Below are 26,169 nucleotides of genomic sequence, written 5' to 3' on the forward strand. Positions count from 1 at the left end.
AAATATCTATGAGGGGACAGAGATGAAACTGTAAAAGCAGTGGCGGTTGCCGCCAGTAACGCTTGGTGGGACAGCACACGGAGTGGTGGAGAGTGGCGGGGGGATAATCTTGAAAAAATAAACACTTACCTACTGCCTCGGTGTTCCTCTGCTCCTGTCTCCTCTGTGCTGTGCTTGCTCCCTTCCACACCCAATCCAGACGCTTCTCTCATGCTGCTACCAAGAATGAGAGAAGTTCCAAGTTGGTCTGAGAGGGCTGAAATGCCGCTCAGTTTGGGACTGGGTCTCTGCGCTGGTTCTCCACCCGGCTGTGCAACACAACCCGGGTGGAGAGTTCTAAGTGCGCATGTTGGTCTGGCTGGCCTAAGACAGTCGGCCAAACCAACATGCACACTTGGGGGCTTATTTACAAGCCCCTTGCCCGGCTGGTGCGTCACTTTTTATATGGGAAAAAGAGATACACTGACAGTGCAAGGGGCTTGTAAATAAGCCCTTTGGCGTGCACTGACTGCTACTCCTCCCTCTGCTGATTCAGAGGATGCCCAGGCCCACCCTACACTCAGCACGCCGACTGGCAGAGGTAGAAAAAAATAAAATGATAATAAAATAGTTTTAATATAATTTTCTTTTCTGCTTTAAGCAGTGGGGCTACGCTCCTCCACCAGAGTGGAAGGGCCGCCCCTGTGTAAAAGTTCAATTGTTACTGGAGTGACTTGCATCCCTACCAAAAAAGGACTATCAAGCTTGCGGAAAGAGGTCTACATTTTGACTTCCTTCTTAGTTGAGCTTTAGCCTCACACCCTGCTAGGATAGAGGTGTTGTCCAGGCTAACAGCAAGGACACTCTGAATTTTTATTTCACACTCTTAAACCCGCCCCCACCTTTTCAGGCTTGCCCGGTGTGCATCCTATCACTGATGGACCTGCAAAGGGCAATCATAACAGAGACTCACAAGCAGAAGAACTGTTGGCCTTTATCACACGAGAAATTTAGATACATTCTTGTCTCTTATTCAGATAAAGACACACACAGGAGTAATCCTGGTACATGCCAACCCAAGATGGCCGCTGAGGTATTTCTTCACACTGGTTACTGCTGAAGACCTTTTTATTTCATTTTTTTTAAGTCACTGGAACTAGGGACATATTCCCCTTTTTTCCCCCTTATCTATTTCCCAACCACAGCATCATTCTTTGAGATTTGTTTTTCATACACGGAGCCTGTGGCAAACACAACTACAAAAATATGACACTTTTTTTTTAGAACGCCGTTATAATTACCCATGCAGGGTTGTTCCATTTCTATGTTGACAGCTTGATGGATATATATTGTCAGCAAGCATGGCATCTCCCCAAGATGTCGAAGATACCACCCACGTGAGTTCTTTCGAGGGACTCAGTAAGTTCTGACTTTTAATTTGCAATCTGGTAGCATGGGGTGATAGTAGCCGAATCTTCCTCCATTGGGGTTTTGTTTTCTCACAATAAGGGTATTTTCTTTTAAGGGTTTGACAACGAAAGTTAGGAACAGGGTTAATCACTTTGTCAAATCCGGAGTCACACTTTCAAGAGCTTTTAAGTTCCATTGTATCAGACACCCGCAATCACCATCAGCACCACGACTGAACTTGATGCCCACTTTATGGCTTCAATTTGGCAATAAGTTTTCAAAGCAAGGGGAGTACTTGGATTTTATAAGTTGGTACCAATACCTTTTGATTTTGCCAACCATTCCTCCAACTATGCCAAGATAGTAGCGGGGGATTGCCCCACATAGGCAGCCCAGCGTTTCTAATATCACTCCATGAAGGGCAACGCATGTCGTGCCAATTTCAAACAGAACAGACTCAGGGTCCATTTACCGTCAGTAAGTTGTATGGGTACAGCGCTGCTCATTCATAGTCTTCACACTCAGGACCAGGAGGTGATACCCTCGCGCACCCACAGACCTTTGTACAACAGCTGATTAACTGTGGACAACATAGGAGTGCACTGTGATTTTGTTTGTTGGGCTTTTACAGAGCACATGGCATAGCAGGACACCTAAAGACGGTGGAACATGCTAACTCTTCCTTCGGTACCCCTCCATCACCAGCATATGGTTGCTGGTTTGTTGGCCCACCTGGAGTAGGATAGAGGGGGGGGGAGGGGTAAGGAAGGGCTGCACTGAACGTCTGCACCCCTGACCATTCATAGTTACACAGAGGTAGCACCGCAGCATCAAATAACAATAAGGTGAGTGGACCTCGCTCTCCTCTCCTCTCCTTTCATGCAGCTGCTGCCTGCTATGTCGTGTGGCTGCTGTTTATGTTGTTATATTGATGCAGGATATCTATATAATGTGCAGCTGCTGTCCTTGATGTATCAGGTGTAGGCTATTCTCTTTCCCCATTAACGACTAGCCATAGCACCTGGGCAGCATTTTTTGCATTCTCAGTTACCAATAATTGTGTTGTGCATTTCAATGAAAAAAGTAACTTTTCGGAACTTACTGCTTCTTTTCCTATTGCCAACCGTGTGTACAACTTTCTAAGATCAAACGAAATCAGACATCTTTTGTGTTTAGAAAGTTTTGTTTGATTCGACCAACTAGCGCAAAAGTTTGAAGCGTGAAACTTCGGGGGAAGGGCTAAGTTGCTGTTGAATTCATTTTGCGCAACTGGGCCAAGGTTGTCGGTAATCCAATTGTCCTGAGTCCATGCTCAGCAGACTGAGCGGTCTGGGCCACATGGTCTAGCTAAAGGGTGGCCCATGCTTTAGAAGGCTGCAGGTCATGACCACCAACAGCGTCAAGCAGGCTCTGAGGAAAGTGGTGTGAGCTCAAGGCAGTCCAAAGACTGTGGAGGCAGGGGTGCTGAGCAACTTTGCTAATGTCACTGGTGATGTCATTGCTGATAAAACAAAAAGAGGTTCCATAAAGGGAAATGTGCCTTCTCTTGTAACCCGACAACAAACATTTAGCTGTCCATGATAATCAATTATTTGTGCTAGGCTTAAAGTTGTCTTTTTTTTACAGCTCCCACGGAGTTGGGCATTTACTCACCACTGGCAGATGACTTATATTATTGCAATTCAATAGTATACAAGGAAAGAAAAACATAACTCGTATGCTCCCAAAGTAACAGTGCTTTTAAGACAATTTTAGGCTTATACAGTAAATGGGTCATAAATAGTTAGCACTGCCTTGAATGGCTGCTGCTATACAAAACAAAAGAAATGCTAAATCAAATGGTCCGAAAGATTCTAAAACGGAAGGCAACGCCAGCAATTAAAACATTTCACCCATGAAGACTCATTTTATCAGAATGGCCCATGTCTGAAACGAATAGCCAGAGAGAACAGAGATTTGGAGTCAATGCTATGTGGTCGTATTTTATTTTTAGTGGCATGGCATTCATTGAAAATGTGTGAGTTTGAGTAACAGAGTCAAGACCGAATCAAACTGGGAAGCTGACACGTCCTGGTATAGCCCCTCCACCAGAACGGACCAATGTAAGAGTAAACAAATGGGACATAGATGGGAATTACTGATATTTGATAGATATCACCAAGTATTCCACTGAGAAGCTCTTTTTTTTAAATGGTTCACCTAGTGACATAATCAGCTTTCAACAACCATGTCTTAATTAGAAGGTTGCACAAGGACTGAAATTCAAACATCTGGCTGCTTGTCACTTTGATAAAGATCCACTTTGAATCTACGACAAGTCACAACTACTATAAAATTGTGCCGCTTTGGAAGGCTACTCGGGTTATCTGTAAATTACCTGTTAACGCTGAATTTTACTAATGAATATTCATATATTCTGAGTGTTAGATGTGCATAGAAAATGATTTAAAGTAGAGAAATAATGCACACATTTGAAACTGCACCTACTTGAGTGTCCATCTATGTTCATGAAATGTATTTATTAATAGCTTATTAATGTAAAATGTGTAAAATGTTGAGCTCTTGTTTGGATTACTGTAATAGTATGTCATATTAAAGGTTATGTATTATGTACTTGCTTTATTAATCATAGGCCTTAATTTAGCGAGGATTTGGGCCTTGTTGCAAGGTCTCATGTAAAGCTGCATTTCTTAGGCGATTATAAAATGGCTGCTCAAAGAATTAAATTGTGATTTTCCACTGCATTGACCAAATGCTCATAGCTGAAATTCTTTCCCATGAGAACTGCTTGTTAGAATATGCTGTACTAGCTAGGGATACAATGTAAAACATAGTGTGTGTAAAGGCGACCTTCCCGGGAGAAGACAATGGATGCAATGACTGGAGTATAAGCTGATACAATATTTATACCTGATAAGCCCAACAACGGGAAAAGGAGAAGCAGAGCCAATCACTGAACCATGTACTAGTAAATTCTTAGATTTGGGGTTCTACTTTCATTGGACTAAATGCAAACGTATGATTCTTTGACCAATGATGATGTGGGAAGTAGTTTTAGGAAATCTAACTTAGCCAGACTGCACCGAGAGGAGATATGCCATTAGCTCTATTCTTTTGAACTGTCCAGAGAGGCCATTCCGCGATATTCTTCTTAACTGTCTTGAGCGTTTTGCAATTATTCTTTCTGTACTGCATGAAGAGACTTTGCTTTTTGAACTTTAATGCTGAATTCTGATGCTTTGCTGACTCAACCGATGTCCAGTTGACGAAGACTGTCATAGCTTGCTGAACCATAATTAGGCAAGGTATAAGACGATGTTACTGATTGTTATATCTATTTCCTTTTGTCCCTAGGTATCAACAGCTAATTTTGATAGAGCAATAGTTAAATGTCTTCTAAATTTGTGTTGACTAAATTGTTTTGCATGAAGTCCAAACATGCTATTCTAATCTGAAGGTTAATTAGGGTACTCACTAATGATGCTTGCTATATGTAGTAACAGTTGATGTATTTATTTTGTTGACTTTAAATGTGTGCCATTTCGTTTGCCCAGTTATTCTTGCTATTGATTTGTACTGTAACTTTTGAATGTGTAGTGGTCCAAGCTTTGATTAAGTTGCGTTTCTTCAGGCGATTTCTGGCAGCCAGCATTGTTTCTGTATGTTTACCATTTGATTCTGAGACTAAGTTACGTGGCATTAGCATTGCTAATATAGGGAAATAAACATTCTAACTTTTACATAAAGGTGTGGTTATTCTTGTCTGAAAGGTCATGGTGTGTGGAAATCACTCACTCCTATTGATTATTGATGTTGTTGATTGACATTACTATTGATTTGTATTGGTACGGGGTCTCATGGTGGAAACTACTCTAAGCAAAATCAAAAGGTCTGTAGAACTCCAAAGGCTTCCCCTTATAAATTAACCAAATAAGGTCCGACCCGCTAACAGATCCAACCATGTGCAACTCTGCAACATTATAGGAAAACTCCAGTTTCTTCTTTTCATCAAGATCTTGCAACCTGTCTTTCATTTAGTTAAAGTTGAAGGACAATGCATTGTTTAAGGCCCAGCTCAGCTTTTTGTGTAAGGTGCTATATGAGCTAAGAGCCATAAAAAGCAAAAATATGAACGATGGTATAAATTACTAGGGAAGGGTGGGAAAAGGCTAACAAAGCAGGGTTTCAGGTTAGAACCTAAGAGTGAGTAAACGTACCTATGCTACATTTAGATGGTGGTGAACGTACTAAAAAAAGGTCAGAATGAGGAAAGGGTGGACTGCATACAGGCAAGTCTGTGAATTTCCACAGAGAGTGTGATAAAGGGTTTTTGGGCAAAGTGTCTCCAGAAGTGAGGATTTACAATGCCATATGCAGGGACGGGAATGCGAAAAGACATGCAAAGAGATGAAAGGATTTTGTAAGAGATCGGGAGGGACAAAGATCAACAGATGAGGTAGTGGAAAGTGGCATATGCAGCTGTAGGTAGAAAAGGGCAGAAACAAGAGAGAAAAGTTGGCAGAGGACATGGGTCTGCAGATGGGATAAAGGACAGAGAGAGTTAGAGCGGTTCCTGATATGGTAAGGGACAGAGACACAGAGAACCACAGATAAATGAAAGAGAGAGAGCACAAAAGACAAAACCACATATGGACAGGGGATAAAGACATACACAGATGCATATATAATTTAAGAATACCAAGGATGTAGGAAGAGAGAGAGAGAGAGATAAAGAGTGAGAGAAAGGACAGATCAATGGCCCTTTATTAAGCACTAGGAGATACTGAATGCAGGGCATGTACCAGGGCAAGAGAGAAAGAAAAGATAAACACTTTCTTGCTTGCAGGTCTTCAAGATTCTCCTTCCTGGTTCAGTTCCATGCTCTGTTTGGGGTCTCACCTTGTATGGTCCGTAGCCAACAGAATGCAGTTGCCTTTAGTATCTCCCAGTCATCGTAGCAATCCTGGCTGGTGGCATGTAGCCAGATCAGGGCGCAGATTGTGGCCCACACTGTGGAGTCAGTGTCCTGAAAGAGGAAGTGAAGAGCCATTAGCAAGATAATGTATACTTCGGTGTGATGCATTAAGAGGGATGGGCATACCTAGACGTGGGTCCCATGCCACTGGAACCAAACTATACTCGACTGATGAACAGAATACCTGGCTTGACAGTATGGACTGGACTGTTTGTTCCCATTAAAAAACGGGTCAAGACTGATTTGCACGTGGCTGGGTCCAAGCTGAGATTGCATGGTCTGTCACATAGTCAAATTTAGTAAAAATATGTTTTTTTTTTTTTTTTTTTACGTGACCATCTTTGGTGAAGGCTCATATTCCAATATTCACAGGTTTTTTTCTTCACCAACTTTTTAAGTGGCATGTGCGTTTTCCACTAGTCATATGCCTATTTTTGCAGCAATTACTTTTGCTATGCAGAAAACATTTATTTCTTTGCTTTTTACGTTATTATGGTGGATTTATTCTGGTGCATATTGCATTGGTTATTGCTATTTTGTTATATGCCGAAGTACAGATTGTTCCCACTGACCCTCGGGTAGGTCGCTCCCCTGCTCACGCAGCGCCTCCAGTCCCTGACTGCCTTCCTCTCCTGTGAGTGTGCTCCCCCCCTTCTTGCCCGTGTACCCCGAGTGCTTGTGCTTGTGCTGTCTGAAATTCCCTTTTCTCTCCTTGTATCCCGTGCGTGTGCCCCCGAGTGACTGAAATTCCCTTTTCTCTCCTTGTATCCCGTGCGTGTGCCCCCGAGTGCCGTGCGCCGTCCTCCCCTCTCAGCCCCTCCTTTTTAGTAGTTTTTAGTAGGCTCTTGTTCCCTTTTCGCCATCTTGCCGCTTTTTCCCGCCGCTCCTACCGCGCTTTTTCCGCCGTTTTTTGCCGCTCTTTTTTGCCGCTTCCAGCTCCCCTGCCCGCCCACCTCCCGCCTCCCAGCTGACCCCGCCTCCCCACCTACCCCTTAAATGGCGGCCGCTGCGAGGCAGAGGTAGCGACCACTGACCCTCGGGTAGGTCGCTCCCCTGCTCACGCAGCGCCTCCAGTCCCTGACTGCCTTCCTCTCCTGTGAGTGTGCTCCCCCCCTTCTTGCCCGTGTACCCCGAGTGCTTGTGCTGGTGCTGTCTGAAATTCCCTTTTCTCTCCTTGTATCCCGTGCGTGTGCCCCTGAGTGACTGAAATTCCCTTTTCTCTTCTTGTATCCCGTGCGTGTGCCCCCGAGTGCCGTGCGCCGTCCTCCCCTCTCAGCCCCTCCTTTTTAGTAGTTTTTAGTAGGCTCTTGTTCCCTTTTCGCCGTCTTGCCGCTTTTTCCCGCCGCTCCTACCGCGCTTTTTCCGCCGTTTTTTGCCGCTCTTTTTTGCCGCTTCCAGCTCCCCTGCCCGCCCACCTCCCGCCTCCCAGCTGACCCCGCCTCCCCACCTACCCCTTAAATGGCGGCCGCTGCGAGGCAGAGGTAGCGACCACTGACCCTCGGGTAGGTCGCTCCCCTGCTCACGCAGCGCCTCCAGTCCCTGACTGCCTTCCTCTCCTGTGAGTGTGCTCCCCCCCTTCTTGCCCGTGTACCCCGAGTGCTTGTGCTTGTGCTGGTGCTGTCTGAAATTCCCTTTTCTCTCCTTGTATCCCGTGCGTATGCCCCTGAGTGACTGAAATTCCCTTTTCTCTCCTTGTATCCCGTGCGTGTGCCCCCGAGTGCCGTGCGCCGTCCTCCCCTCTCAGCCCCTCCTTTTTAGTAGTTTTTAGTAGGCTCTTGTTCCCTTTTCGCCGTCTTGCCGCTTTTTCCCGCCGCTCCTACCGCGCTTTTTCCGCCGTTTTTTTCCGCTCTTTTTTGCCGCTCTTTTTTGCCGCTTCCAGCTCCCCTGCCCGCCCACCTCCCGTCTCCCAGCTGACCCCGCCTCCCCACCTACCCCTTAAATGGCGGCCGCTGCGAGGCAGAGGTAGCGACCACTGACCCTCGGGTAGGTCGCTCCCCTGCTCACGCAGCGCCTCCAGTCCCTGACTGCCTTCCTCTCCTGTGAGTGTGCTCCCCCCCTTCTTGCCCGTGTACCCCGAGTGCTTGTGCTTGTGTTGTCTGAAATTCCCTTTTCTCTCCTTGTATCCCGTGTGTGTGCCCCCGAGTGACTGAAATTCCCTTTTCTCTCCTTGTATCCCGTGCGTGTGCCCCCGAGTGCCGTGCGCCGTCCTCCCCTCTCAGCCCCTCCTTTTTAGTAGTTTTTAGTAGGCTCTTGTTCCCTTTTCGCCGTCTTGCCGCTTTTTCCCGCCGCTCCTACCGCGCTTTTTCCGCCGTTTTTTGCCGCTCTTTTTTGCCGCTTTCAGCTCCCCTGTCCGCCCACCTCCCAGCTGACCCCGCCTCCCCACCTACCCCTTAAATGGCGGCCGCTGCGAGGCAGAGGTAGCGACCACTGACCCTCGGGTAGGTCGCTCCCCTGCTCACGCAGCGCCTCCAGTCCCTGACTGCCTTCCTCTCCTGTGAGTGTGCTCCCCCCCTTCTTGCCCGTGTACCCCGAGTGCTTGTGCTTGTGCTGTCTGAAATTCCCTTTTCTCTCCTTGTATCCCGTGCGTGTGCCCCCGAGTGACTGAAATTCCCTTTTCTCTCCTTGTATCCCGTGCGTGTGCCCCCGAGTGCCGTGCGCCGTCCTCCCCTCTCAGCCCCTCCTTTTTAGTAGTTTTTAGTAGGCTCTTGTTCCCTTTTCGCCGTCTTGCCGCTTTTTCCCGCCGCTCCTACCGCGCTTTTTCCGCCGTTTTTTTCCGCTCTTTTTTGCCGCTCTTTTTTGCCGCTTCCAGCTCCCCTGCCCGCCCACCTCCCGCCTCCCAGCTGACCCCGCCTCCCCACTTACCCCTTAAATGGCGGCCGCTGCGAGGCCGCGCAGCGGGCGCGCCGCTGGCGCGCCGAAGGCGCGCCTAAGGCAAGCCCGTCTGCGCCCGTCCGCGCCCAGCGCCCGAACCCCTGGCCCCCGCGCCCCCGTCTGACCTATGACTCCGCCACCCTTGCCAACCTCAACCCCGGCCGCGTGCCGGGCTGCTACCGCGCCACCCCCAAATGAACCCACGGACCCTTCACCTGCAGCAACTGCCGCTTCACCTGCCTACGGACCCACACCGCCACCACCAAGAACGACGCCCCCGGAAGCAACCTCGAATGCATCCTGGTCAACACCCGCTCCGTCCACAGGCACGCCATCGAACTGTGGAACCTCATCAACTCAACGAACTCAGACATCGCCTTCCTCACCGAGACCTGGATGAACCCCTCCTCGGCACCCGACATCGCCATAGCCATCCCCGACGGCTACAAAATCATCCGGAGAGACCGCTTCAACCGCACCGGAGGAGGCATCGCCATCGCACACAAAAGCTCCATCAGCATCTCGACCCACACTGACAACTCACTTCCCGACGCCGAACACCTCCACTTCGCGATCCACATCGACCCCAAGACAACCCTAAGAGGCACCCTCATGTACAGACCACCAGGACCCCGCACCAAGTTCAGCGAAGACATCGCAGACTTCGTCAACCCCCACGCACTCTCATCCACCGACTACATCCTCCTAGGAGACCTCAACTTTCACCTGGAGAACCACACCGACAACAACACCACCGCCGTTCTAGACAACCTCGCCAACCTGGGACTGAAACAACTGGTCAACACCCCCACCCACTACGCCGGACACACGCTCGACCCCATCTTCTCCTCAAGCAAACACATCACCTTCAGCCACACCACCGAACTCACATGGTCGGACCACAGCTGCGTCCACTTCAACTTCAAGAAAACCACCGTGCATCACCACACCCGGCAACCACCAAAAAGACACTGGAACCGAATCACCACAGAACAACTCGCAGCAACGCTCTCCCTGAACCAACCCACCAGCACCAGCAACCCCAACGAGGCCGCCAACAACCTCACCAACTGGATCTCCGACTGCGCCAACCTCCTGGCCCCTCTGAAGACCCAAACCAACACCAACAACCACAAGAAAAACTCCTGGTTCACCACCGAACTCAAAAACTCCAAGAAAGAATGCCGCCTCCGCGAGAAGACATGGCGCCTCAACCCGACAGAGGAAAACCTGACAGCTCTCAAGGACACCACCCGCCAACACCACCAACGCCTCCGCACCGCACGAAAAACAGCCTACCAGAACAGACTTGACAACAACGCCCACAACAGCAAGGAACTATTTGGCATCGTCAAAGAGCTCTCCAACCCGGACGCAGAAACCAACCCCATCCCTCCCTCACAGGACCTCTGCGACTCCCTCGCGACCTTCTTCCACCGTAAGATCGCCGACATCTACAACAGCTTCACGACCACCAACATGAACCCGCCCCCGGAAGCCGCAAACGACATCTCCACCATCCTCGCCTGGAACCCTACCACCACCGAGGAAACCACCCGCGTCATGAACTCGATCCACTCGGGATCACCCTCCGACCCCTGTCCTCACCACATTTACAACAAGGCCGACAACATCGCACCCCACCTCCGAGACGTCATCAACGCCTCCCTCACCACTGCTACCTTCCCTGAAAGCTGGAAACACGCAGAACTCAACGCCCTCTTAAAGAAACCTACAGCAGACCCCACCGAACTCAAAAACTTCCGGCCTATCTCCCTCCTACCGTTCCCCGCCAAAGTGATTGAGAAAATCGTCAACGCTCAACTCACCGCCGCCCTGGAATCCTCCGACTCCCTCGACTCCACTCAGTTCGGATTCAGGGCCAACCACAGCACCGAAACCGCCCTCATCGCAGCCACGGACGACATCCGAGCCCTGACCGACAAGGGTGAAACCGTGGCCCTCATTCTCCTGGATCTCTCTGCAGCCTTCGACACGGTCTGCCACCGCACCCTGATAGACCGCCTCGGCAGCGCCGGCATCAGAGGCAAGGCCCTGGAATGGGTCATCTCCTTCCTCTCCGGAAGGACCCAGAGAGTCCGCCTCCCCCCCTTCAGATCCGCAGCCACGGAGATCATCTGCGGCGTACCCCAAGGATCCTCCCTCAGCCCCACCCTATTCAACGTCTACATGACCCCCCTGGCAAACATCGCACGCAAACACGGACTCGACATCATATCCTACGCCGACGACACCCAGCTCATCTTATCCCTCACCAACAACCCCACATCAGCAAGGACCAGACTACACGACGGCATGAAGGAAGTAGCGACCTGGATGACAGACAGCCGACTGAAACTGAACACAGATAAAACGGAGGTCCTCATCCTCGGCCCTACCCCCTCCGCATGGGACGACTCCTGGTGGCCCCCCGCCCTAGGCAGCACTCCCCAACCGACCAACCACGCACGCAACCTCGGCTTCATCCTGGACTCCTCCCTCTCGATGACCAGACAGGTCAACTCGGTGACCTCAGCGTGCTTCAACACCCTCCGCATGCTCCGCAAGATCTTCCGCTGGATCCCCATCGACACCAGGAAGACCGTCACCCACGCCCTCGTCACCAGCCGCCTGGACTACGGGAACACTCTGTACGCCGGCATCACCACCAAGCTGTAGAGGAAACTTCAACGGATCCAGAACGCCGCAGCACGACTCATCCTGGACATACCTCGCCACCACCACATCTCCGGACACCTGAGAAAACTCCATTGGCTCCCGGTCAACAAGAGGATCACCTTCAGACTCCTCACCCACGCACACAAAGCCCTCTACAACCTCGGACCCAAACTCATCAACTCCCGCGTCTCCTTCTACACTCCTCCGCGCACTCTGCGCTCCACCGGTCAGGCCTTGGCAGCCGTTCCCCGCATCCGCAAAACCACAGCCGGAGAAAAATCCTTCTCTTTTCTGGCAGCGAAGACCTGGAACTCCCTGCCCAGTCACCTTCGCGCAATACCCGAACACCTCCCCTTCAGAAGGCAGCTCAAGACCTGGCTCTTCGAGCACTGACCCCCTCCCCCCCAGCGCCTTGAGACCCTTATGGGTGAGTAGCGCGCTTTATAAATGTGATTGATTGATTGATTGATTGGTTCTCTTCTGGTTCTCCGTTCAGCTTCTCATTGCTCAAACTAGTCTTACTCGTCTCATGTGGCCTTCATGCTCTCATAGAGACGCTCATTCTAGATGTCAGTCGTAGTTGGTGGGTTAGGGGGTCCAGTGCTCATGTTTGTTACAATGACGGTAAATCCCTTTAAGGACAGATAATGACAACCTTCTGACTGCTTCTCTGGCCCTTAAGTATCATGATTTCTCATAGAACACTGCATTTAAGCCCTGGAGCTCGCTGTTATTCATAAATCATTTGCATTGCAACCCAATGTCCTCATTAATTTTCACCAAGCACTTATTATTCTGAATAGAGAACTTGCACAATGGTATGCATTACTCAACTCACTGCCCAATTGTCTGGAAGAAAGTGGAAGGGCTTTATATGTACAGATGCCACATTCTGGAACAGCCTCTCTTCTAAAACTTCAAAATGAGTTGTCTCATTCGCCCTTTCGGATAAAATAAATCATTGTGTGTTCCCTAGATACAACAATGTCACTAATATTTTCAGGTCTTTGGGCATGTATTAGGAGATGCCTTGAGAAACCCAATGTTGGATTAGCTCGAAACAAAAGCTATATATAAAAGAGAACATAATAAAATAGGGTGGTGGGGGTGGAAAGGTGGTACCAGACACAAATAAGCTATTGAGACAAAGCTCGAGATATACGGTGGGAGAGCTAAGAAAAAAAAGTTGGAAAGCTGGGGGAAGATGGTGTAAGAGTTGGAACAAGAGGATGGGAGATAGGGGCAGATGCCAAAATAGATAACTTTACCTGGCCTGGGATTTTTGCCTTGAGCTCCTCCTCAGTGGTCTCAAGGGCAGAAGCCAATGACGCATTCAGTGTCCAAGAGCCATTATCATTTTGTGACGCCTTGAGTTTTGGGACAGGATCTTCCGCAGCTTTTTTTACTGAAACCAGAAAAGAAATGGAACTTTGAGGGTAACTTGCTATGATTGGGACACCCTACAAAATATGGTGAGGCACCTTTGAGATTGTGGCACTCTACATCTAGGCAAAAGTCATAGGCTAAATGAGTACTCCTGAATGGTTTGTAATGTAGGTCGCAGGGACCTGTGTTTTGCCCATTATGCAGAGCGGTAAACCACCTATGACTGCTGAGGGTAACAAAGTAGCAGTCAAAGGTAACTCCTAGGTAACTACTCTTGTGGCTGCATCATCCCCCTCATATGGATGCCTCTGTATGCCTGACTAGGGTGTACAAGCCTCAAGCAGACCACAGGCTAGGACTACCCCTTCCTATAACTTTATTCTCTACAGAGCTTTGTCCACAGCCACCTCTAGGTGCATTACCAAAACTTGAGGCTGTGCAGTTCACAACAAATAGTTGCTCTGGAACCTGCCATGCTTGGGCTCTCAACAGAGCTTGTTCGAGCCTACGGTACACATCCAATTCTCACCCTGGATGCTGGTGTCAAGCATTCAAAGTATTCCATAAACTTCCTTAAAGTTGGCTGACCACAGAGTCAGGGAGTAAGATGTCTCCTTTGTCCACTACAGGGAAAGCAAGGCCTGCAGGTGACAAAGATTGTATGTCAGAACTGGACCAGTAACTGAATCAGATGCGATGGAGCCATCTGCAGAATGCCGCTTGCTGGCTGGTTCCTGGTAGGACATTGTGGTGCAAGATTCTGCAGCCAATAGGGACATTTAGAAGTGAGCCGTTCTAATTTATTGAAAAAGCAATAGCAATCCTACAAGAAACACTGTTGTAGGTATATGTCAACGGTACAAAAGGCCTGAAACTGTTATTCGTGTTTCATAGAACTGTGAGGATGACCTTAGGAGAGGTGATGATTTAGAACAAAGACAAAACATTAGTCACTTTTCTATGAGAGTGATGTCAGGTGAAATTGGGGTTTGAGAGAAAGTAATGTGATTCTCGCCAGTTCCTCCCCATTTATAAATGTTAAATCTAAGGTAATACTGCACATTTCAACCGTGGCAATCACCACATCCATGGTAAAACCACAGATTTGGCACTAAACGCTAAACGAGAGCCACAATCCATCACAGAGCCACTTATGCGATACGCAAACATTCAGATGAGTTCAGGGAAATTCACATATATTATAACTGAGAAGATGAGTGACAGAAATTCAAAATGGAGAAGACCAGGCTTTTCTTATTACACACTTGGCGCTAAATCACAAATCTGTCAATATCTTTCTCTCGGATATTTTCTGAAAGAATTGACGATTCATCTCCTCAAGGAACACTACATCCGCTGGTAATTACATCTACTGCGCCGTGCTCTTTGTGACGTCCTAGGCCTGACCCTTCTTCAGACACTTTCCTTTTGTACAGTGATCTGGTACTTCATAGGTAGGTCCACATTTTACATCTGTGCACAACTACACACATGCATGCTGCATGCAAGCCTTCATAAATCTCTCTTATGTGTACAAGGAGAGAAGATGTGGAACAAAAAGTGCATACAAATGAAAACACAGAAATCTCAGGAATAAGCATACGTATGCAAACACAGTATGTGTTGGAGAAAAAGTACAAACATAGATTACAAACACATGCAGGCATGCCCGACCCCCCTCTGACCTCGTCCGCTCCCCTAACCCCAAACTGATAGGTTCAATAGGTCAGGCTATGGATGTGTATGCATTACGGGAGGTACTTTAAATAAATCAAAAAGTATTTTTTATTAAATGTTTATATGTGAAAGTGCAAAATTAGGTGGACAAACCCAGTCATCTGCAAGCACCAGTAAAACACAAACCTGAACTGAGTGAGCACACTGTCAGCACGAGTTTCAGCTTACCTCAAAACCGTAATAATAATAGAAATATGTCACACAATCTGTAGTTTGCCTCATCACTTAATTTAGGCACATAAAATGAAAGACAGAAAGTGCCAACACTGCACACCAAATGTGGACATCTGAAGGTCAACGGTTGTAATCGAAACAGCAAAGTTACTGAATGACCGCAGTAAAAGCAAAAACAACTCTTGGAATATATGGAACACATTTAATAAATAATCTCTGTTTTGAATCAAAATGTAAGATAAAGGACTGAATACGATAAAGTGTGATGATTGCACTTTGCAACGTATAACCCCTCATGCATTGTAATAGAAGCACTTCCTAGGAGGTGGAATGGTGCATCAGGTAACAAGAGCATGGGTCCTTTCTGAAGCCCACTGTATGTATTGTGAAAGTTTATAGAAGAGTTGTATGCTACCCGAATATCGAATTCTGAGTATCATCTGACAAAAACATTGTGTCCTAAATATTATTTACAAAAATAACAGACAACTGGAGAAAATAATAGAAAATATACGCCAAATGGGACAGTATTCTAATGTCATTCGATATTCTGACATATAACCTGGAAGAGCATTGACAAAAGCCCTTGGAAATAGCTGTACTTTCAAGCCAGACCTTAAAAAGTGTGATGCGCAAAAAACATACATAAGAAATATTAAGGACAGACACACATACACTGATATACACACTAAGACGCACACACCTGTAAATACACAATGCAGACCCCTGGAAAAGGCACATAAAAACAAACATTAAGAACTCTGATTGCAATCCACCTACATTATAGCAGAAACTGAAGGAGACTCACATTTCCTCAGATAATGAGTGTGAATTTCAGTGAGATGCAGCCATTTCCGAGAACAACAACACAGATTCCACTCATTCATCTCACACCACCATAATGGTCTCTCCAGACCACAGATTCTGGTTTCTTACCTGGTATAAGGATGCCAGGGGGCGCCATTGGGACGGGGTGGCGCTTTGTAAAATAGCATACTGCTATCTGCGGCTTGAACGCCTCCACTGCAAAACATAAATGAAGTGAGTTACTTTATACATTCAGATACATAAATAGCAGGGTGACTGCTGCACACTGCTGGAATTGCCAACCGAACAACGAGTACTGCTCACAGTACAACTCGTAGGTGTACTGGTTCCTGAACATCAGTTAGGAAGGAAAGCGACCAAATAGTAAACCCCGAAGGCAGTAGCTAATGAAGACAAGGCCTTGAAAAATCATCAGTTGGCCTCTAGAGCTACACATATTACACACAGTTATTGAAGCTACTAATTCCACAAGACGTCCATTCAACCCTGTTTCCTTAACGCTCGAATACAACATATTATAGATAGAGTTTTTATTTAGTTTACTATTGCACTGAACAGAGACTGGTGCCTCACACTTCGCTAGACTAATACATTCACTGCAGAGACTTCTTTCTGACTTCACAGTCGCAAGTTCATCCCCTGTGGAACCGCCAGGTTTTCTTTATTTTCACCACGAGTCAATTAGATGTACAAGGATGTTTGGTAAGTGACAGACTCGGCCCCAGCTCTATTGCACTTACACATGCAAAACTGACCTGACACTTTTCTAATGTGATCTAAACATGTGAATGTCTGTGACATACTGGTAATTACAGTTACTGGTAATTGAGTAATGGGCCTGTCATTACATTTGCACACTCCTGTCTGCCTACAGTGGTAAAGGTGATGTGGCTGACTGCCTTAAGCCTGATCCCAAGAGGTGACTGCAACGCAGCCCAATTGCCCGTCGTGTTTGCCATATTCAATCTTCTAGCTTTTTAGGCAGCAGCTCTCTGCCTTCTGTGCTTTGCAGATTTGCATTTTTCCATTAGAGTGTGCTCTCAAGTATTTGTCTGTGAATTGTAGTTGTGAAAAGGTCAGTTGATCCTCTATGCAGATATGTGACTGACAGCTCCCCCATCTCCACCTACCCACTAGGGGTCTCTAGAAGTGATTTCTAGGAGGGACACACACTGGGCTACAAATAAAACTGGAAAGGGAAATTGTAAAGACTACTGCCCATAATTACAACTGTTTGGCACAGGGCAGCTCCTCAACCTTCTTGCTGCACTGCCCTGCATCAAAAGATACAGCACATTCATGCGCTTTCCCCCTGCACTGTTGCACAATGGGCTGCCATGCACCAACACAGGCACTCTTGTACCGTGGTGCAGGGGTGTCTGTGTTGCAGGGATGATTGTTTTTGTTCACAAAAACAATGACAATAGGTGTTTTCCTCTTTCTATGTGTGCCACTTAAAAAAAAAGGGGAGAAAAAAAAGGCACTGTGACGCATTCCCAGGGTTACAAATCCTGGTAAATTTGTGAATTTGTCAAAATCCATGGGTGTTGCATGGGAACACCAACTGCAACAACCAGGGAACACCTCTTTGATGCAGAGTAAGGCAACACGGAGACTTGCGCTGCGTTTCCTTACTCCATATCTACATATCCATATATGTATCTACATTTACATATCCATATCTTGTAAATATGTCCCTGAGAGTATGCATGTCCATGCTCTAACTCGAGGTTCTCAACTTCAAAGTAGGAATGTTTCTGACTCTGATAGACCATGTTGGAGTGGGAGGAGCTAGAAGGGCATTTCACCAGCTTTCCTGGATCAGGTAACTTCTGGCTATGCAGGCAACGGGCACAGGACACACAGAATTGCCAACAAGAAACTGATGGTTTCTCTTGTGTTGGTTATGAGGAGGATAACCAACCAACAATACCATGCTTAAACTACAGCAGCTGTTAAAAACTCTATCAGTCGGGACCTGGGATGCGAGGATATCCCCTATAGTGCTCGTCTTGGTGTTCTATCTATGTTTCTGCTTATTACCCTTCTATGGAGTTCTCTGCAGGTGTAACCAAGTAGTGTAGCTGTGCAATCGACCCCTGCCTCCTTAATTTGAAAGACTGGAAGGAGACTAGGAGACTATGGGGCAGATGGGTGAAAGTGTGTCTATATGATCGTGCACTGATAACAATGTTATGGTTTCTAGTAGCTCTGGAAAAGAGATGGGTAAGCACAACAACAGAAGATGCCATCATCAATGAAGGCACATGTACAAGAACTAGAGAGAAGTGTTTGGTGGGTGAACTGAACATTTTAGGAAATTTGTTGATGAGTTACTTGCCATGGAGGAAACTGCACTACTACTAAAGATGTGTGTTGCACTCAGATAACTGGCACACAAAGGCCAACATGGCATGGCTGATGAAGGAAACTGAGGAAGCTCTGTTTTTGCGAACAGAAGCAGAGAACAAAGCAAAATGGGTGAATAACGTTTTATGGAGTTTCTATGGGATCTCTGGTACTTTTGGAGCTGCAGGGAAGACAATGGTAAAAGGAGGCAGTGGCTGGTAAGGGTTCCCTTTCAGGATGTTGGCACAGTCACACTGTTACCTTAAAATAATGATGGAGTATTAAAGCAAGTAGCTGGAGTAAGGCTTACTGGAGTGTCAGATACAGGGCAGTCTGCACAGCTCACTGAGTGTATATTTACATGATCTCAACCTCAGTTTAAACTGTGGGAAATAGAATAGAATAGAATAGTATAGGAAGAGTAGCAGTATGAAGGAGAGATGTGTTATTGTGATTTAGCATAAAGAAAACAAAGGTCATGTAGAATAAATAATTAAGGAGTGGAAAAGAATGCAATGCGTTTCCATTCGAAGTAAATTTGCCTTGGGGGTTCGGATACTTTAATTGTGTGTGATCACATTACAAACTACATTAATCACAGATGCTAAACTCTTTGTGTTACCAAACGGTAACCGATCTACTATGGCACTGTGTGAAATGATGGGGCGAGAGGGTGGTTTAGGCAGAGGATGCGACCACATGCGAGGAAGGGCCAGAGTCTCACGAAAGGAACACTGGAAAATATGAAGATAATTTGGTCTATGTGAAAGAGAGCATGAGGGAAACAGGAAGAGGTCACAAAGCTACAGGTTTATCTAACAACAAATAGTCTTGGAAAGTATGTTACTCTGATCTGAGCTTTGTGCATCTTGGACCGGATGTTACTGTTAGACAGGGTAGTGTGCAGGTCATCATTTCTGAAAGAGAGAAAGGAAGAACAAGACAGAGGAGAGAAAAGGTTTTACAGGAAAGTTTCATGATGGAGTACCATAGCATGTTGGTTTTTTGTGTCATTAATGTTATCCTACGTTTATTTGTAAAGCGTGCTATTATCCTAGTGAGCAGGTGTGAGTCTAGGCTCGCATAGGCTGGTTGGAGGGCTATTGGATGAGCCAGGTCTTTAATTTCCTATGTAACTCAAGAAGTGAGGGTGAGACTAGGGTGTGAAGCGTCAGAATGCTTCACGGTTTGGGAGCGATGTAGGAGAAAGCTTGACTAATTTTCCATATGCAGGGGATGTGTGCCGGCAGGTGTCTAGCTGAGCAGAGGTGTTTGAAGGGTTTGTGAAAGTAGATCAGCTTGTTATGGCATGGAGGGCCCGTGTTTTGTAGGGCCTTGAAGAAGTGGGTCAGAAGTTTGAAGTGTGCTCATTTATGTATAGGGAGCCTGTGAAGCTCCTTGAGGTGAGATGCGTGTGCAGTGTGGGTAGTTGAGAGTGATTCTGGCTGCTGGGTTCTGAATGATCTTAAACCTCCTGAGGGTATTACTGGAGTCAAAATTGTTTAGTGACAAAAGTGTGAGTGATAGTTTAGTGGGTGTTACTAGAGAGCCACTTGAAAATCTTCCTCAGCATTTTCAGGGCGTGGAGGATGAGGCAGTTTTGGTGTTGACTTGGGCAGTCATGTCGGGTTTGCAGTTGAAAAATTCAGACTGAAAAACATTTTTCCTCACACAAAAACTTATTTTCTATGCGTCTGGGAATTGTACTTTCTCTCTGTCCAATAATGCTCACTATACCCCTGTGCTCATAATTTTCTTTTTTTTTACATTTTGCAGTATCTGCAAATTCATCTCAAATGTCTGAAAGCAAGATGGTGGGAAACATTAATTAAAGTTGTTCATCAACCAAGCATATGTTGATTTTTTTTAAAACCACAGTTTGTGAATCAGGGCCAATAAATAAAACCATCAAGATATCTACAAGTTTAACCCTATGAAGTCTGACCAAAACCTTTTTTGTAACACATATCTCAGAAACTAATTAGAAGATTTATATCAAAGGACAAAAAAGATCTATTCTGGCGAGGTTCTATAATCATGCCAAATTGGCATAATGCTGTTAACCAGAATTTGTTGAAGCAATGACTAAAAAGTCCTATGAGAATTAAAGTGTATATATAAATTGTTTTGATCCCACCCATTCAATTTCACTTCCCCTTAAGTGGATCTGTAAAAAAACGTAATGTACTGCAACTTAACTTAACCGACTAATGTGATATCAAATTTCCTGCAACTCCATCAAAAGGTGACATTAAACATAGTTATAGTCACTAATGCCTAATTTGTAATATGTATGAATATATATGTGCACTACATACGTAGCATGCTCAGTGGGGGTTGGCCGCATGGAAGGCTGGGCACAGGGCCTGTCTGCAGACTAAGCCCTGTGGGCAACCCCAACTGTCCACTATGAAATTCTATGCAGAGGAAATTTGCTGCATGGCATTTAGGTATAATGGAATACACAAATATAGGAATTTAATATAGTATATCATAAAAATAAAGTCTGAACTTTTAAAAATATTTTTACTGCAAACGTGCAGCAAATTGCATTAAAAAAATAATGTTTTGGGCCTGGCGGGGGTCCTTCTGGGACAATTTACACCAAGCCCAGGGGGCTGAGTCCTGAGTTCTAAGATGTCTGCTGGCAAATCCTTGTTGATGGTGCGTCAGTTACTCAGATCTGGTCAGTAGACGTGTTGGCTCCTCAATCCCCCACGGTGTCAAATATACAAAGATTTGATGCTTAATTACTCAAAAACTACTGAACGGATTAACACCAAATCACAAAAAGCATGCTTTTCTGGGCAAACCTCTAGCTTTTTGCCAAAAGTGGTGTAAATCCATTCAGATGTTTGGGCTGTAGCTGTGTCTAATTTTCCCATGGACAAAATTAATGGAGAAACCCCATTATGGGATCTCCCTTTTTCTGGGCCCCCACTTGACTGAAAACAGATGAAAAGTCCACTACCAGCGAGCGAGAGCAGTTTTCCTGCTCCCACTCACTGGAAGCTGACTTACAGTTTGAACTCGCTTGGCAGGAGCTGTCAAAGCAAAAGCAAACTGCTGTCCCTCGAGGTTGAGCTCCTCGGGAGAGAGGAAGCCTGCCCTGGGGGAGCGGAGGGGGCTCAGTACCCAGGTGTAAAGAAATGGCTCCCTGTTGCAGTTACCCCCCACTTTTTGCCTGATACTGATGCTGACTTGACTGAGAAGTGTGCTGGGACCCTGCTAACCAGGCCCCAGCACCAGTGTTCTTTCACCTAAAATGTACCATTGTTTCCACAATTGGCACAACCCTGGTACCAAGGGCCCTGATGCCAGGGAAGGTCTCTAAGGGCTGCAGCATGTCTTATGCCACCCTAGGGACCCCTCACTCAGCACAGACACACTGCTTGCCAGCTTGTGTGTGCTGATGGGGAGAAAATGACTAAGTCGACATGGCACTCCCCTCAGGGTGCCATGCCAACCTCCCACTGCCTGTGGCATAGGTAAGTCACCCCTCTAGTAGGCCTTACAGCCCTAAGGCAGGGTGCACTATACCACAGGTGAGGGCATATGTGCATGAGCACTATGCCCCTACAGTGTCTAAGCAAAACCTTAGACATTGTAAGTGCAGGGTAGCCATAAGAGTATATGGGCTGGGAGTCTGTCAAAAACGAACTCCACAGCTCCATAATGGCTACACTGAATACTGGGAAGTTTAGTATCAAACTTCTCAGAATAATAAACCCACACTGATGCCAGTGTTGGATTTATTAAAAAATGCACACAGAGGGCATCTTAGAGATACCCCCTGTATTTTACCCAATTGTTCAGTGCAGGACTGACTGGTCTGTGCCAGCCTGCTGCTGAGAGACGAGTGTCTGACCTCATGAGGTGAGAGCCTTTGTGCTCTCTGAGGACAGAAACAAAGCCTGCTCTGGGTGGAGGTGCTTCACACCTCCCCCCTGCAGGAACTGTAACACCTAGCAGTGAGCTTCAAAGGCTCAAGCTTCGTGTTACAATGCCCCAGGGCACTCCAGCTAGTGGAGATGCCCGCCTCCTGGACCCAGCCCCCACTTTTGGCGGCAAGTCCAGGAGAGATAATGAGAAAAACAAGGAGGAGTCACTGGCCAGTCAGGACAGCCCCTAAGGTGTCCTGAGCTGAGGTGCCTCTGACTTTTAGAAATCCTCCATCTTGAAGAAGGAGGATTCCCCCAATAGGGATAGGAATGTGACCCCCTCCCCTTGGGAGGAGGCACAAAGAGGGTGTACCCACCCTCAGGGCTAGTAGCCATTGGCTACTAACCCCCCAGACCTAAACACGCCCTTAAATTTAGTATTTAAGGGCTTCCCTGAACCTAAGAATTTAGATTCCTGCAACAAGAAGAAGAAGAAGGACTGCCTAGCTGAAAACCCCTGCAGAGGAAGACCAGAAGACAACAACTGCCTTGGCTCCAGAAACTCACCGGCCTGTCTCCTGCTTTCCAACGAACTCTGCTCCAGCGACGCCTTCCAAAGGGACCAGCGACCTCTGAATCCTCTGAGGACTGCCCTGCTTCGACAACGACAAGAAACTCCCGAGGACAGCGGACCTGCTCCAAAAAGACTGCAACTTTATCCAAAGGAGCAGCTTTAAAGAACCCTGCAATCTCCCCGCAAGAAGCGTGAGACTTGCAACACTGCACCCGGCGACCCCGACTCGGCTGGTGGAGAACCAACACCTCAGGGAGGACCCCCGGACTACTCTACGACTGTGAGTACCAAAACCTGTCCCCCCTGAGCCCCCACAGCGCCGCCTGCAGAGGGAATCCCGAGGCTTCCCCTGACCGCGACTCTCTGAAACCTAAGTCCCGACGCCTGGAAAAGACCCTGCACCCGCAGCCCCCAGGACCTGAAGGACCGGACTTCCACTGCAGAAGTGACCCCCAGGAGTCCCTCTCCCTTGCCCAAGTGGAGGTTTCCCCGAGGAAGCCCCCCCTTGCCTGCCTGCAGCGCTGAAGAGATCCCTTGATCTCTCATTGACTTCCATTGCGAACCCGACGCTTGTTCTAACACTGCACCCGGCCGCCCCCGCGCCGCTGAGGGTGAAATTTCTGTGTGGGCTTGTGTCCCCCCCGGTGCCCTACAAAACCCCCCTGGTCTGCCCTCCGAAGACGCAGGTACTTACCTGCTGGCAGACTGGAACCGGGGCACCCCCTTCTCTCCATTGAAGCCTATGCGTTTTGGGCACCACTTTGAACTCTGCACCTGACCGGCCCTGAGCTGCTGGTGTGGTAACTTTGGGGTTGCTCTGAACCCCCAACGGTGGGCTACCTTGGACCAAGAACTGAACCCTGTGAGTGTCTTACTTACCTGGTAAAACTAACAAAAACTTACCTCCCCCAGGAACTGTGAAAATTGCACTGTGTCCACTTTTAAAATAGCTATTTGTGAATAACTTGAAAAGTATACATGCAATTGAAATGATTCAAAGTTCCTAATGTACTTACCTGCAATACCTTTCAAACAAGATATTACATGTTAAATTTGAACCTGTGGTTCTTAAAATAAACTAAGAAAAGATATTTTTCTATACAAAACCTATTGGCTGGATTTGTCTCTGAGTGTGTGTACCTCATTTATTGTCTATGGGTATGTACAACAAATGCTTAACACTACTCCTTGGATAAGCCTACTGCTCGACCACACTACCACAAAATAGAGCATTAGTATTATCTCTTTTTACCACTATTTTACCTCTAAGGGGAACCCTTGGACTCTGTGCATGCTATTCCTTACTTTGAAGTAGCACATACAGAGCCAACTTCCTACATTGGTGGATCAGCGGTGGGGTACAAGACTTTGCATTTGCTGGACTACTCAGCCAATACCTGATCACACGACAAATTCCAAAATTGTCATTAGAAATTGATTTTTGCAATTTGAAAAGTTTTCTAAATTCTTAAAAGTCCTGCTAGGGCCTTGTGTTAGTCCCTGTTAGCATTTTCTTTTACAGTTTAAAAGTTTGGTAAAAGTTTGAATTAGATTCTAGAACTAGTTTTAGTTTCTTAAAAAGTATTCCAACTTTTAGAAGCATAATGTCTAATACAGATGTGAATGTGGTGGAACTCGACACCACACCTTACCTCCATCTACAGATGAGAGCTAAGGTCACTCTGTAAACTAAAGAAAATAGCAATGGGCTCCAGACCTTCCAAACTACAGCTCCAGGAGCTGTTGGCAGAGTTTGAAAGAGCCAACCCCTCTGAGGATGGCAACACAGAGGATGATGATAGTGACTTGGAGGGTGATTCCCCCCCACCAGTCCTATCCAGGGAGAACAGGGCTTCTCAAGCCCTGACTCCACAAATAATAGTCAGAGATGCTGGTTCCCTCACAGGAGGGACCAACAACTCTGAAATCACTGAGGATAACTCCAGTGAAGAGGACATCCAGTTAGCCAGGATGGCCAAAAGATTGGCTTTGGAAAGACAGATCCTAGCCATAGAAAGGGAAAGACAAGAGATGGGCCTAGGACCCATCAATGGTGGCAGCAACATAAATAGGGTCAGAGATTCTCCTGACATGTTGAAAATCCCCAAAGGGATTGTAACTAAATATGAAGATGGTGATGACATCACCAAATGGTTCACAGCTTTTGAGAGGGCTTGTGAAACCAGAAAAGTGAACAAATCTCACTGGGGTGCTCTCCTTTGGGAAATGTTCACAGGAAAGTGTAGGGATAGACTCCTCACACTCTCTAAAAAAGATGCAGAATCTTATGACCTCATGAAGGGTACCCTGATTGAGGGCTTTGGATTCTCCACTGAGGAGTATAGAATTAGATTCAAGGGGGCTAAAAAATCCTCGAGCCAGACCTGGGTTGATTATGTTGACTACTCAATGAAAACACTGGATGGTTGGGTAACTGGAAATGAAGTGTATGACTATGTTGGGCTTTATAATTTGTTTATGAAAGAACACATTTTAAGTAACTGCTTCAATGAAAAGTTGCATCAGTATCTGGTAGACCTAGGTCCAATTTCTCCCCAAGAATTGGGAAGGAAGGCAGACCACTGGGTCAAGACTAGGGTAACCAAAACTTCCACTGGGGGTGACCAAAAGAAAGGGGTTACAAAGCCTCCCCAGGAGAAAGTGGGTGACACTAGAAACAAAGAAAAAGAGTCCCCTGTAGGCCCCCAAAAACCAGACCAGGTGGGTGGGCCCAGAGACACAACCCAAAACAAAGGTGGGTACCAGGGTAAGAGCTGGGATGCCACTAAGGCATGGTGCCATAACTGTAAACAGACAGGGCACCACACCAAGGACACTTCTTCTCCCAAAAACAAACCCCCTAGCAAAATCCCAGGGGTGACCAGTGTAGCCATTGGGGATGACTCCTCAGATGAGGAGGTCTTCATAGCCTTCAACTGGAAAAAGGGCCCAACAGGTGAGTTGGAGATTCCAGAGGGAAGTAGACACTTTCACCACCTACTGGTGAATGGAATCCCAGCCACTGCCCTGAGAGACACTTGTGCCAGTCACACTATTGTGCATGACAGGCTGGTGTTCTCAAACCAGTACATCCCAGGTGAGATGGCCAGAGTAAGAGTTAGCCCAGACAGGGTCACTGATAGGCCTGTGGCTTTTGTGCCCATAGAAGTGGGTGGGACTTTTAGCTGGAGAAGGGTGGTAGTCAGTACAGACCTCCCCCTTGATTGTCTCCTTGGAAATGACTACCCAGAGGTTAGTCAGAGCCCAAGAGAGGAACTGGTCCAGTGCCAGTCCTCTCCCAAGGATTCTGGAGTGCCTGCCTCTGC

The 26,169-nt window shown here is 47.0% G+C and overlaps 1 protein-coding gene and 1 long non-coding RNA gene across 3 annotated transcripts in view; one reads left to right on the plus strand and one right to left on the minus strand.

The window, feature by feature from the left end:
- The window catches only part of LOC138300134 (uncharacterized), a 350,814-nt gene that overhangs the window by 218,093 nt on the left and 106,552 nt on the right, over nt 1-26,169 (plus strand). The gene's annotated exons all lie outside the window — the stretch shown is intronic.
- The window catches only part of LOC138300133 (von Willebrand factor A domain-containing protein 5A-like), a 56,879-nt gene that overhangs the window by 2,919 nt on the left and 27,791 nt on the right, over nt 1-26,169 (minus strand). The window contains exons 3-5 of the mRNA XM_069239067.1: nt 16,148-16,234; nt 13,183-13,319; nt 6,289-6,415 (exon numbers count right to left, since the gene is read on the minus strand). Of these exons, the coding sequence (XP_069095168.1) occupies nt 6,289-6,415; nt 13,183-13,319; nt 16,148-16,234 (351 nt within the window). The remainder of the gene's footprint in view (nt 1-6,288; nt 6,416-13,182; nt 13,320-16,147; nt 16,235-26,169) is intronic.

This window comes from Pleurodeles waltl, chromosome 6, assembly GCF_031143425.1.
Source record: "Pleurodeles waltl isolate 20211129_DDA chromosome 6, aPleWal1.hap1.20221129, whole genome shotgun sequence".
Taxonomy (NCBI): Eukaryota; Metazoa; Chordata; class Amphibia; order Caudata; family Salamandridae; genus Pleurodeles; species Pleurodeles waltl.